The following is a 12,053-nucleotide window of genomic DNA, read 5'->3' on the forward strand; positions in this document are numbered from 1 at the left end:
AATTCACGGACTTTATAGTGAAATCATGGTGACTTTACTCCACTCTTTAGTAGTTAGATCACATATGAACGGATGAAATTCAATAATATAGTATCTATGCGAATAGTATATTTGCTATATTACCTCATTCACAGTTACATTACTATGTACCGTCTGCAAAATACTGTTACTGAATCTGGATCCGCAGCAGACACCCCCTCTGCGTCACATGATTGAGGGAGGCGAATCAGACGTCACGCCGTTTGTCCTCACTCCAGTCGTCAACGAGATAGCTAGCCCAGCCGTCGCCCATCGCTGCTAACCCAAACAACGATCGGTTTCGCTTATCTCCAAACCCCAAGCTCTCTCTCTCTCTCTCTCTCTCTACACCATGGGTTCCGACTTCAAGGCGATCCCCCTGATCGGTACGCAGCTATCGTTCTCCGGTTAATTGCGCGTCTATCTGTTCTCTAGATACGATTCTGTCTGCAAGATCCAGATTCTGCTTCGTAAAAAAAAAAAAAAAAAGATTCTGGTATCCGGATCGGCTTCTGCTTCCGGAAATATGGAATTTTGGTTCGCCACATTTCCTTCCCTCTTTGACTCCTTCGGTGGAACAAAGCCGCCCATCCTTCAGAATTAGATGCCCTTTTGGATTGCAGGTTCTGCTTTTGCAGCTTTTCTGTGTGCGTTCGGGACGGCAATTCCAGTTGCTTGTTCACTACATGATGTGGTAGGAATAACTACTTCAATCTGGGTTAGAATTCGGACAAGTTTGGCACCGTTCTAACTCTTCTTGCGAATCTTACCACTTCAACTTTAAAAAGGTTTCAAAGACAGCTTTCCCAAATTATAAAGAAGGATTTTTTCCCCCTGAGGAGGTGCACCTCTTCAATGATTTTTTAAGCGATGCCAAATTTAAACTTTTGGTAGATGCAGCTTCTGTCTTAAGAGAGCTGGATGCAGTTGATACTTTGATATCTCAATTTAAATGGAGTTACCTTATTTTTCTCATCGTCAGATATTAGCCCACTTGTTGAAAAGATTGATGATCCAAATATGGCCAACGACAAGGATTTGTTGGAAGTTGTCCGAATGTTGGAAGACGCTTGTAAGGAGGCCGGATTCTTTTATGTGGTAATCGCTCGTTTAACTCTGTGATAGCGTGATAGCCGACAACCTGTTCAAACTTTTAAGCAAATTGTATGGGTTCATTTTTTGTCCCCCGATGCTATGGTGTCTGAACAATAAAACATTGAAATAATTACTTGTTAACTTTGTGATAGCAAAACAACCCGTTTTAAAATTTAAGTAAACTGTACCAATAAAGCACAAGCAGGTTTGTTTATGTCATGATGTTTCAAATAAAAATGGGAATATATAGCATTAACAATTTACAAGAAACATGTTGGAATTACATCATTAATAGCCTGTAACGTAGTAATATTTTTTATATCATGTTCGACCTATTTGTACGATGGAAGCATATATACAGTTGGCTTTCCATAATTCTATTTAATGGGGAAAATGAATCTTTATGCAGTTGAGTTATTCTGCCACATGCTAAAAAATGTGTTATTGTAAAAGCTGACTAAGGTAAATTCAGTCTTTTACATTGTTAGCAGAAAGGCCATGGTATTTCTGAATCGCTAATGAGGGAAGTCAGGGATGTAACGCGCAAATTCTTTCAGCTTCCTTATGAGGAAAAATTAAAGATCAAGATGACACCTCAGAGTGGATATAGGTGTGGTTGCTTAAATATGTCCAATGTTTTTCCTTATAGTTCCATGTTTGGTCCTTGACAAACTTCTGATGGTTTATTTTCAGAGGGTATCAAAGAGTAGGGGAGAATGTTACCAAGGGTAAACCTGATATGCACGAAGCAATTGATGTAAGTTTACTTTTGCCTGTGTATATTCTTGTCATGCTTTGAGCTGTTCAGAGGTCAGAGCTAAACCCTGAGAACAAACATGTTAGTGCTACACTCCTATTGAACCTGGCAAATATGGAGATCTTGGTAAACCAATGGCAGGATCTAATTTATGGTATGTTTCAAAATTCCAACTTTCCATCTCTGCTCTTTGTTCTCAAGGTACATCTTAGGGCACCACATATGTTTGTACTCTTGAAAAATATGGCAAATTCTGGCTTGTTTTTTGTGCATTAAACTCGACAAAGATTGTATATGAAATAGGTGTACACACATGAGCACAGTGAACTGAGTGCAAAGATGACGTGATAACTAATAACTTCTTTAGCACTGACACAGTTCCATTCACTTGTCAACAATTTTTCTTCATCATTCATGAGATAGAGTAGTGAAACAATAGCTGCATCAAGTGATGATTTTCTTGCACCAAGCGGCCACTCAATTTATGTTGTTTCTACCAAAGAAAATAATCGTTTACCTTTCATACAGGCCTGAATACCCATCAAATTTTGAAGTATTGCTGGAAGACTATATCAACCTATGCAGAGGTCCACTTCTCGACCTACTTTCAACATTCTTTTTTTGCTCATCATTGGTAGTGTCTATTATTCCATTTTTCATTGCAGATCTTTCAAGAAAGATCATGCGAGGTATAGCCTTGGCATTGGGAGGGACAATTGATGCTTTTGAAGGGGAAACAGCTGGAGATCCTTTCTGGGTTTTAAGATTGATTGGTTATCCGGTGGATATTCCAGAAGAGCAGCGCACTGATACTGGATGGTAATCAATACAATCCGGCCATTTCTATTTTGCAGTATGTCCTGAAAATTATGCTTACTGGGTGGATACTTCTCACACTGCTTTTCTTTTGTCTTTCCTGTGTTCGACGACAAATCCAGTGGAGCTCATACAGATTATGGTTAGTACATCTATTCAAGAAGTTTCATTGGAAGTAGACTTGTATATGTGGAATTGCTGACTATAGTAACTCTTGATTTGTGTATGCCATCATTGTCTTGTTAACACTCCATACTATGATTGTCTTACTTCCTAAGAAAACCACTTGCTTTTTTGATCTTTGGTGTTATCTCTGAATATTGGTGGTGGCTGTTGTACTTATAAAAAAATTGGAGATCATTTTCCTCATTTGGTTAAAACTGCAGGGCTTCTGACACTGGTCAATCAGGATGATGATATTTGTGCCCTTGAGGTACTTGTTTCTTCACTCTCATGTATATCATGTATTTATTCATCACAACTTGCACCATCTGCTTCCCATGTCAATCGTGTTCAGATTTTTTTTTATCTGAATCTATTGCCTCCCCATTTTTATGGATATGATCGTGTTTCTGAGAATGTGACCACGAAGTTAATTTTTAGACAAAAGGATCGTCCTCACTTTTATTTTCTTTTTGAAGAAAAATGTTCCGGCTTTGAAAGCGAATATGGAATCCAGTCTTATGCTGGACTTGCCAGCTTACAGGACCAGTACAGAGCACTAACACTTCTAGAACTAAACATAAGGTCGTACGGTTAATTTGAATCATCAACATTTCTCGTTTCCTCAGAAGGGCCATACAATTTATTATTTTCATTACATGAACCTTGAATCTAGGTCCACGCCATACTTGATGGTCCTTTCTCTTCACTAGTTCTTATGTTTGAAATTGTCTCTGTCCAGTTTCTTCTATTCTACAAATAAAAGGGACCCAAGATGAGAACTTGATTTGATAAACAAGCTTGAGACTTCTGTTTCCATAGTCCTCCTGTTCTTTGCATTCTATGTATCTTCAAATTACTTCTACGTATCCTGCTCTTGCAGTCCATTGTCCAGGATTCCTATCTTCACTGGGTGAAACAAAAAAAAGTGATCTGCATAAAATCTTTGGTAATTAAATTTCAGGTCCAAAACCGTTCTGGTGAGTGGATATATGCCAAGCCGATTCCTGGAACCTTCGTTTGCAACATCGGTGACATGCTGAAGGTTTTTTCTTAGTTTCCTTGCAACTTCCCTGATTACTTAGATTGTTTCCTAACATGATGCGCTTACTGATAAACGCTTCGGATTCAGGTTTGGTCAAATGGAATATATCAACCCACACTCCATAGAGTTGTCAACAACTCCCCTTGTTACCGTGTATCTGTTGCGTTCTTCTATGAGGTATATATAGCTCTCAGTTTTCGCAGTTCTGCACTTTTTTTTGGTGCCATCTTTCTGACTCAGTTTTCTGAAACCGATGCCACAGTCCAACTTTGATGCTGCCATAGAGCCTGTCGAGTTCTGCCGCGAGAAAACGGGTGGCGCCGCGAAGTACCAAAAGGTTGTGTATGGGGAGCATTTGGTTCAGAAAGTCCAGACGAACTTCGTCATGTAAATTTTGGGGGTTGCCGAAATAAATCTGTACCGAAACATTACATTCGGATCGCAATGTTTCATCGATAAAATCTGTTGGATCATTTGCGATGTTGCTGTGGATCTGATGTATAAGCGCCTTGTCCAACGCTGTTTGTTTTGTATGATCTCATACTACCTACAAAGTTACAGCATGTCTGAGTCTGAGAGCAATTCTGTTGCTCAGTCAATGTAGCCTGCTGTTAATTTTGCGAAGTGCAGGATCTTTCCTGTCCGTCAAAAGAGGCAGTGAATGTTCCGAGCGTTGCATCCTGTCCGTTCCTTTCCGATGGAACAGCCACGATTGTCCGTTCCTCTGCTTCAGAAGGGGGTGCTTGCTTTGATCGACGACGTCTTGATTTACAGTCAGACCCTGAAGGAGCACGAACGTCTACTGCGCCGGGTGTTCGCGATATTGGCCGAGCATCAGTTGGAGGTGAAACGATCCAAGCGTACCTATCCGTGCCCCGTGATCGGAGGCGGCACGGTGTAGACTGATGGGAAGAATATTGAGGCGGTCAAGAATTGGCCACGGCCAACCAACTTGAAGGAAGTTTGTGGATTTCTGGGATTGGCCGGATATTACCTAAGTTCGTGCGGGGCTTTGGGGAAAAGTAGTCGGCACTTTGAAGGAAGTTGGTTGATTTTTAGGATTGGTATGATATTACCGTAAGTTTGTGTGGCACTTTGGGGGAAATTAGTCGGCTTTTTAGGTTGTGATAGGTTGTCCACATGATGTCTTGTAAGGACCGTATATGCTGATTGAGAGGAAACATATTAAGTGGAGTTATATTTGTTAAAAAGAAGAGTTTTTGGTTGGTTGTATTTATCTTAAAATGTTGAGCTGAGTTTTTGTTTGGTTGATTGAATCTGAAGTCACATGAGCAGATGCAAGAGTTGATATTATGATTATTTACTTGTATAAATATGATTTTGTGACAATGATATATAGGCACATCTATAAGAGTTAGTGCAAGAGCCTGTATCTATCAGATCAGACTGCGGAGTGAAGTTTAAATCAAACTTTTCTCTAAGATCAGACTAGAACAGTGAATATAAGTAACCAAATATATTTTTCTCTAAGATTATACGCGTTCGACAGACCAGAATCAACCCATGCTCGCAACCAATCGATCCCTTACTGATTTGCTAAAGAAGAACAAGGTGCTCGCATGGACGGCGGAAACAGAGGCAAGTTTCATCGTCCGCAAAGAGCCCACACCAACCGAAGAACTGTTGGCAATTTCCACCTGTGTGCCGGTTTGGTTGGAGAAGGTGCAAGCGGGGTATTTACGGATCGATACTCCAAGCAATTGCTGGGTCATCTAGTGGGCAAAGGCACGGGAGTTGGCCCATTCAAGCTGCAAGATGGGTTGCTCTGTTACAAGGGGCGTGTTGGAGGATCGGAATCCTGTGAAATTATTTTGAAGAGAATTTCTCCTATATCACTGTAAAATTACACGGTTCACTTATATACAATTGAACCCGCATGTCAATAAGATATCAGTTGGTATAAAGGGATTCTGAAATATTTTAGTGGTATAGGAGAAATTTATTCGTGAAATTGCCCATCTCAAACAGGATCGTAGTGTCTAGGTAAGACTAACTACAAACCGGAATCATACTAGTGGAGGAGGTGAGGTAGGATGTGTATATAATATACTATGATGCATATATAGTGTATTTTTACCCTTCCTGAGAAAAGAGAGAACGTTGCATGGCACAGACAAAATTAAGGGTTGCATATATGCCCAATTTATTTATCTGTTATTTTCATTGTAGTTTACAGAACACTACAACGTGCTTTATTTAAGGGTTGCATATATGCCCAATTTATTTATCTGTTATTTTCATTGTAGTTTACAGAACACTACAACGTGCTTTATTCTACATTGGCACGTTCACGTGCTTATTTAACAACTTATCGCTGAATAATCATGAAGCTCATATAGTTCGTAGATATGGTAGATGGTTTTCGCTTTGCCTGCTCTTCTACACCCTGCAAAACAACACGAAGAGTAAGTGAGGGGAAAAAACCCAGCCAAGTTCTAGTGATTCCTGAAAAAGGAAAAAGGTTTGCAGGGAAGATGAAGCATGGCGCGTGCATACTGGTTGTAGTTGATGAGGATCTTGCCGGCGTCGAGGTTGCCGATGGCGTTGAATGCCTGCTCGGAGAGGTCGAGCGTGGCCCGGCACCCCGGCGACGGGCACCTGTCGACGATCTTGACGGTGACGCTGCCGCTTTTGCAGGGGTTGGGGGTGGCGTTGGTGCCCCCGGCGCAGGACACCGAGTACATCCTCCCGCACGCCCTGCCGCCGTCCCACAGCCCGTCGCTCGCCGCAGCGATCATCGTGCCCTCGTCCTGGAACCCGTAGCACGCCGACGCTGCACCAACGCACGCACCCGACCCCGCCGTCAGGTTCAGAAACAACGCGGCAATACGAGCAAAACACGACGCGCGCACGAGCAAATCGACTAAAATTTGCTGCGCTCGACGCAGGCGCGCACACGAGCAGGTCGATCAGATTTTGCCGTGCTGGACGCGTGCACGCATGCAAGATAAGGGTGATGCTATTTTTCAGATGCTTAAAAGTAGTATCCATTTCATGTAACACGTAGAGCCGTCGGATCTCCGTCCAACACGTCATGGTAAAATAATGTTCATGCACGTAATATAGATGGTTAGGCCGTTAGGGCGACTCACGAGTGTACACGGTGTAGTACGTGGCGGTGCCCTGGTCGGCGAGCGACGCCGACACGAGGCCGAGTAGGGCGGCGACGAGGAGAATAGCAGCAGCCTTGGCCATGGCCGGCAGGTTGATGCTGTAGCTCTTCTTTTCCTTGTGGAGATCGATGGAGTTGATGCTATAGCTCTTGCTGCACAAGTGGCGAAGCAGGGGCTGTGTATTTATATAGGAGAGCGGGTACGTGCACGGGCGTGGAAAATCGTGCCTGGTGCATGGAAAATCGGAGAGGTTTGTGTAGTGTACCAGATGACGAAACCTGGAAGAGCTTTGGTCGGACGCAGAGAAAATTAAGAAAATCTAGATGAATACAGAGGGCGAGTCACTTTGGTCAGAAGAAAAATGAGTTTCTCGCCGCCGCATTGGCGAATAATGGTCGTTGCTGGAATTACCCGTCGCTACCCAATTATGAAGCATGCAATAAGTCAAAATTTAGGCAACTTGTGTATTTTTTTTCTGCGACTGTTGAAGGATGTTCCTTCACGTCTCGAAGAGTTTTTTCAATTTTTGTGATGGCAAGCTAGCAAATGGATAGAGACCGGTAGAAAAATTGCAGCAAGTTTGCCATGTCTAGAAGGTAAAGAGAAGATTTGACTAGCTTCTGCGTACGTACAGCATGGATCATGACTAATGCACACAATTATCAAGTTAATGCAGGATAAACTTACGAACAAGTAGATCATGAACATATCAATATACATATAGCTTCGCGAAAAAAACTATCAACATACATATAGAACTTGACTGCTAAATCCGCCCTCCTCTAAAGTCCAGTTTTGCGCATAGCGTATATTTTCAGATTGGCAGGATAAAAAAGAATTTCCGCGTTTACTAGAGTTCATGCGTCTAAAATCTTGATAGATTTCAGATGATGGGTGCGAACATATGTGAACACACGATAGCTGCCGTAGTTAAGGCTGAGGGGTTAGAGATCAAGGTTCTATAGAGAGGTCGGGCTTAGAAGACCTCTCGAGGGAGGGAGGCCGGCCTAGCGGAGAAGACGGACGTGAGGGTGTAGTAGCGAGGTAGTGGGGATGCCGCTAGCGGAGGACAGTCAATGGGTAGTACTGGTGGCATGAAGGTAAGGAAACGGTCCGGTGAAGATGGGTTAGCTCGGTGGCGGGCGGTGGGTGCAGATTCAACGGCAGAAGAGCCACCGGAGACGGCTGGAGGTGGGTGGGGTGGGGGATCTAGGGGAGGCTGTCGCGTGAGAGAGAGAGGAGGTGGGAGGTTGAAGAAGATGTATACACCGTCGGATGCCGATCGAACGGTTGAGGATGTGATTAAAAAAATCAGATGATTGAAATATAGCAATTTTTTTTCACCTAAGGGAATTCACGTTTCCTGATACATTTTTGTTGGCATAACTTTCAGCATGCAAGACAGGATCACAGCCTTATATTAAGTATGCATGTGCTCAAGGAGCATAGCATCCTATATGTACGAGTTACGACAGAGTAATAGCAATAGCCGGCAAGAATTCTCATGGATTATTGGAACGTAATTACGTGATAGGAGCCTAACACAAATGGCGCTGCATCGCCGTGGAAGTCTGCGACTCCGGCCATATTAAGCTCATCCGAGTCCACAATTGCGGTCAGCATTGGGCCACACGGCCGCCAGTTTGTTGGATACTTGTCAAAGTTGGCGCAGGCTTTCCGGCAACATTGGCAAGAAAACTTGGAATTTAGGCACTTCATTTCCATACTAACGGTGGAGACACTACTATATAACACTATATATATAGCGTCTTATCAGTGCTGGTTCAATAGTAATCGATACTGTTGACGTATCAGTGTCGGTTCAATAGTAACCGATACTGTTGACGTATCAGTGCCGGTTCTTAAACTCTTGTGCGCGAATAATCACTGAGGAGTTAAGAATGAATCGACACTGATAGATGCTATCAGTGTCGGTTCGATATACCAACTGGCACTTATAGGGCGCTGCAGTATAAAGTCACCCTTCTCCCTCAAGCACGATCATAGCCGTCGCAAGCCCACCAGAATAACGTTGATCGTCATTTTTACCATCTCTACGGTTGAAGGATTCAAGATTTAAAGGAGTCAAGTGCTCTAAGTTTAATAAGATGATCTATATTTCTTTTTTAGATAAATTTACTTAGTAGATTGTTCTAGGGTTGATGATCGGTGCTTGTTCTATGGTTATGGATTTAGAGATGCAATTGAGATTTAAATTAGAAAAAGTTTGCAACTTTATCATTGTTAGATGTATAGAGATGATCTACATTTGATTCTTAGTTGGATTTAGTTGCTATATTGCTCTCGATTTGAATTTAGGTGGTTGTTTCTTAGTGTTAAATTTTGGAATGAGCAAAAACTCCAATATGATATAAATTAGAGAAAAACCACTATTTTATCATTATCGATGATTTAAGGAGTAGATTAATAGTTATATGTAAATAGTTGTGGGTGCATACATTAAAATCTATGAACAATTACAAATTTGTCACTACTTGAACCGTTATTGCTATTAAAAAATTACAAAAATGTTACCAGACCTGTCATTCGAGTGACATCCTTATAAAGAATAAAAAATCAGGGATGTATTATGACCCTAAAATCAAGCTCCAATTTTCTAGTATGTGCTTTGCGTATATTTTTGAAGTATTGAATTTAAATAATAATTCAATAGATTTTCTCTGTTCATTAATCAACGTAGTGAATTTAACATAATTAATATAATATTGTGTTGTAGGAATGACATGTTCACCCACGGATCGTAATCGGACACGGCGGCCTTTGAAAGGTGGGTCCCCAAACCAGGGCCAAGTACTGTAAGGAGATGGACCCTCAAATAGGGACCAATCAAGATGCGAGGTAATTTAATGAATTTATTCTAGATTTTAAAATATTTAATGATTATAAATTAAATGTGTTTCATTCTAATGATTTATAGATGGACTGGTCATGGATGTACAAGGATTGAGAGCCAAAGTTCTTTGTTGGCGTTGAGGATTTTCTGAGGGCTACCGAGTGTAAAAAAACCCAAAAAGGAAACGTGCCGATCACTATATATGTTATCCATGTGTCGACTGCAAGAACGAGAAGCAGTTTTTAAACATAGAGCAGATACGTGCAAACTTAATTCGTAGGTGTTTCAAGGCTGCTATACCCGTTGGACTGAGCATGGTGAATTTGAAGATGTTGGACGTGAAGGGCAAACAACAGTCGAAGAAGACATAAGCAACGATATGACGACTAACGAAGAATTCGATATGTCGGCATTTGAAGATACTTTTGTCCAACTGGCAAATTCTATGAATTTGGCTCCTCTCTCTTGTTACCTCCATCCAACAAGAAAAAGCAAAGTTCAGAACCTTCAATTAGCAAGAAACCTTAAATCTTTTTCACTGTTGTAATGAAACCTTACATGTATGTGGTGTATATATACTTTGACGAGATTTGATGTTTTAGAAATAAATTTTATATGTGCTTGTGTATATATGATGCGATAAAATTTGACATCTCATAAATTAAACTTATATGTGTGTATTAATAAATATACTGTATATTATTACCGGCAACAGCCAAAATTTGAAAATACCATGGTATTGACGGAAACCGCTACATTTTGAAAAAAGGCGAGAAATACCTGTTAGTGTCGGTTGTTAAAAACAAACCAACACCGATATGTGTATTATCAGTGTTGTTTCGATCCACAAACCGGCACTGATAATGATTTTCAGTACCGATTCTATACCCAGCACTGATAATGACTATAAGTGCCGGTTCAAAATCCACTACTGATGACGATTTTGAACCGATACTGATAAGAGTATTTGTAGTAGTGAGGTGTGAGGATACGACTATATATCAGCATTTAAATATTGATGTCTATGATATATATATATATATATACACACACGAGTGCTTGTAATGGTTTAGTAGACATGTAATATGAGACGTGTGCCGAATATGTAAGTGTGGTGTGCGCGTGTACAATTGGATTTTATCTTCCTTGGACTCTTATATATTTGGATATGTGGACATCTGTATACTTTTGGCCCATACTAATTCTGGATTTTGGATGACACATGGGCCAAAACTGTTGGACGTCCATTAGATATTGGGTAGTACTCTAAAACTAACTCGACACGAATACGTGATGCCGTTCTCCATGCACAAGCAGGCAGCGAGAGTAATCATCCACGGCCTCTGGTATTTGACGCCGGTGTCAAGGTCTCCTCTCTCCTGATGGCGTTGGGCTCCCGATGGCAAGCTCACAGTCTTCGGTAGCGGTATTGAGGTCTGCGATGGCGATGTCATGTTGACGTCGGTGGTGTTCGGTTCTCCTGCGTTGGAATCGACGGTCTTGGGGAAGAACACATTGAGTGAAACACATTGAGTGACACATTGAGCGATGTCGTGTTGACGGCGGTGGTGTTCGGTTTCCGATTGAGTGAAACATATGATATAGAAGAAAACTTTGGAAAATCTAGCAAAAAAACCTGGCCTTGGGAAAGAATACATTGACATTTTATTGCGGTCTTCAGCTCTGCATTAGACCATCTAAGGGATTTTCTTCAGGACTAAAATCTTTCACGAAGGGATTTTTTTTCCTTCAGTGTTATAGTGGTTTCTCTTCACGGTTTCCGTCATGAATGAATTTTCAAGGTCATTTCTTTTAAGACGAGATTCTCTCTCCATTCACTTCACGAATCCTTTTCGAAGGGAAACTGTTGTAGATAAGAGAAAATAAAGGAAATAAAAACGAAAAGGGAACAAAATAAGAAATAATATGGTTGAAGATAGTTTTATAACATATGTTGGATCAAAGATGATCTGAAGTAAGGACTCAGATTTAGAATGAATTGGGGCAGACTAAATACTACCAAGGCTCTTTCTGACTTGGTTCAATGTTTAACAGCACTTTGTATGTTGTATCACACATTTGGTTTCCTTGTCTAACCTTTCCGAGCAATGCTAGGGAGAAGGATGCATTTTTTGCCCTTGAAATCCTTGATTTTGAGAGAGAATCAAAATG

General features: G+C 41.2%; 2 protein-coding genes across 6 annotated transcripts; one reads left to right on the forward strand and one right to left on the reverse strand.

Annotated features, from left to right (window-relative positions):
- The first annotated feature begins 242 nt into the window (after nt 1-242).
- Nucleotides 243-4,492, forward strand: LOC133927274 (2-oxoglutarate-dependent dioxygenase 33). 5 transcript variants are annotated; one of them, XM_062373654.1, is made up of 12 exons: nt 243-404; nt 1,001-1,116; nt 1,602-1,723; nt 1,807-1,870; nt 1,957-2,024; nt 2,399-2,457; nt 2,536-2,689; nt 2,809-2,828; nt 3,073-3,119; nt 3,813-3,893; nt 3,981-4,070; nt 4,156-4,492. In XM_062373654.1, the coding sequence occupies exons 1-12, from the start codon at nt 371-373 to the stop codon at nt 4,282-4,284; spliced, it is 984 nt and encodes a 327-aa protein (XP_062229638.1). In that variant the 5' UTR covers nt 243-370; the 3' UTR covers nt 4,285-4,492. The 5 variants fall into 5 exon arrangements, with proteins under 5 accessions (XP_062229638.1, XP_062229639.1, XP_062229640.1 ...); XM_062373655.1 differs by having other exon boundaries at nt 1,605-1,723; XM_062373656.1 differs by lacking the exon at nt 243-404 and adding an exon at nt 530-712.
- Nucleotides 4,493-6,105: 1,613 nt separating this feature from the next.
- LOC133926004 (EG45-like domain containing protein) lies at nt 6,106-7,190 on the reverse strand. Its single transcript, XM_062371739.1, has 3 exons — nt 7,007-7,190; nt 6,411-6,687; nt 6,106-6,300 (listed from the first exon to the last, which is right to left on the reverse strand). The coding sequence occupies exons 1-3, from the start codon at nt 7,107-7,109 to the stop codon at nt 6,294-6,296; spliced, it is 387 nt and encodes a 128-aa protein (XP_062227723.1). The 5' UTR covers nt 7,110-7,190; the 3' UTR covers nt 6,106-6,293.
- Nucleotides 7,191-12,053: the final 4,863 nt, after the last annotated feature.

The sequence above is a fragment of the Phragmites australis genome, chromosome 8 (assembly GCF_958298935.1).
Source record: "Phragmites australis chromosome 8, lpPhrAust1.1, whole genome shotgun sequence".
NCBI classification, from domain to species: domain Eukaryota; kingdom Viridiplantae; phylum Streptophyta; class Magnoliopsida; order Poales; family Poaceae; genus Phragmites; species Phragmites australis.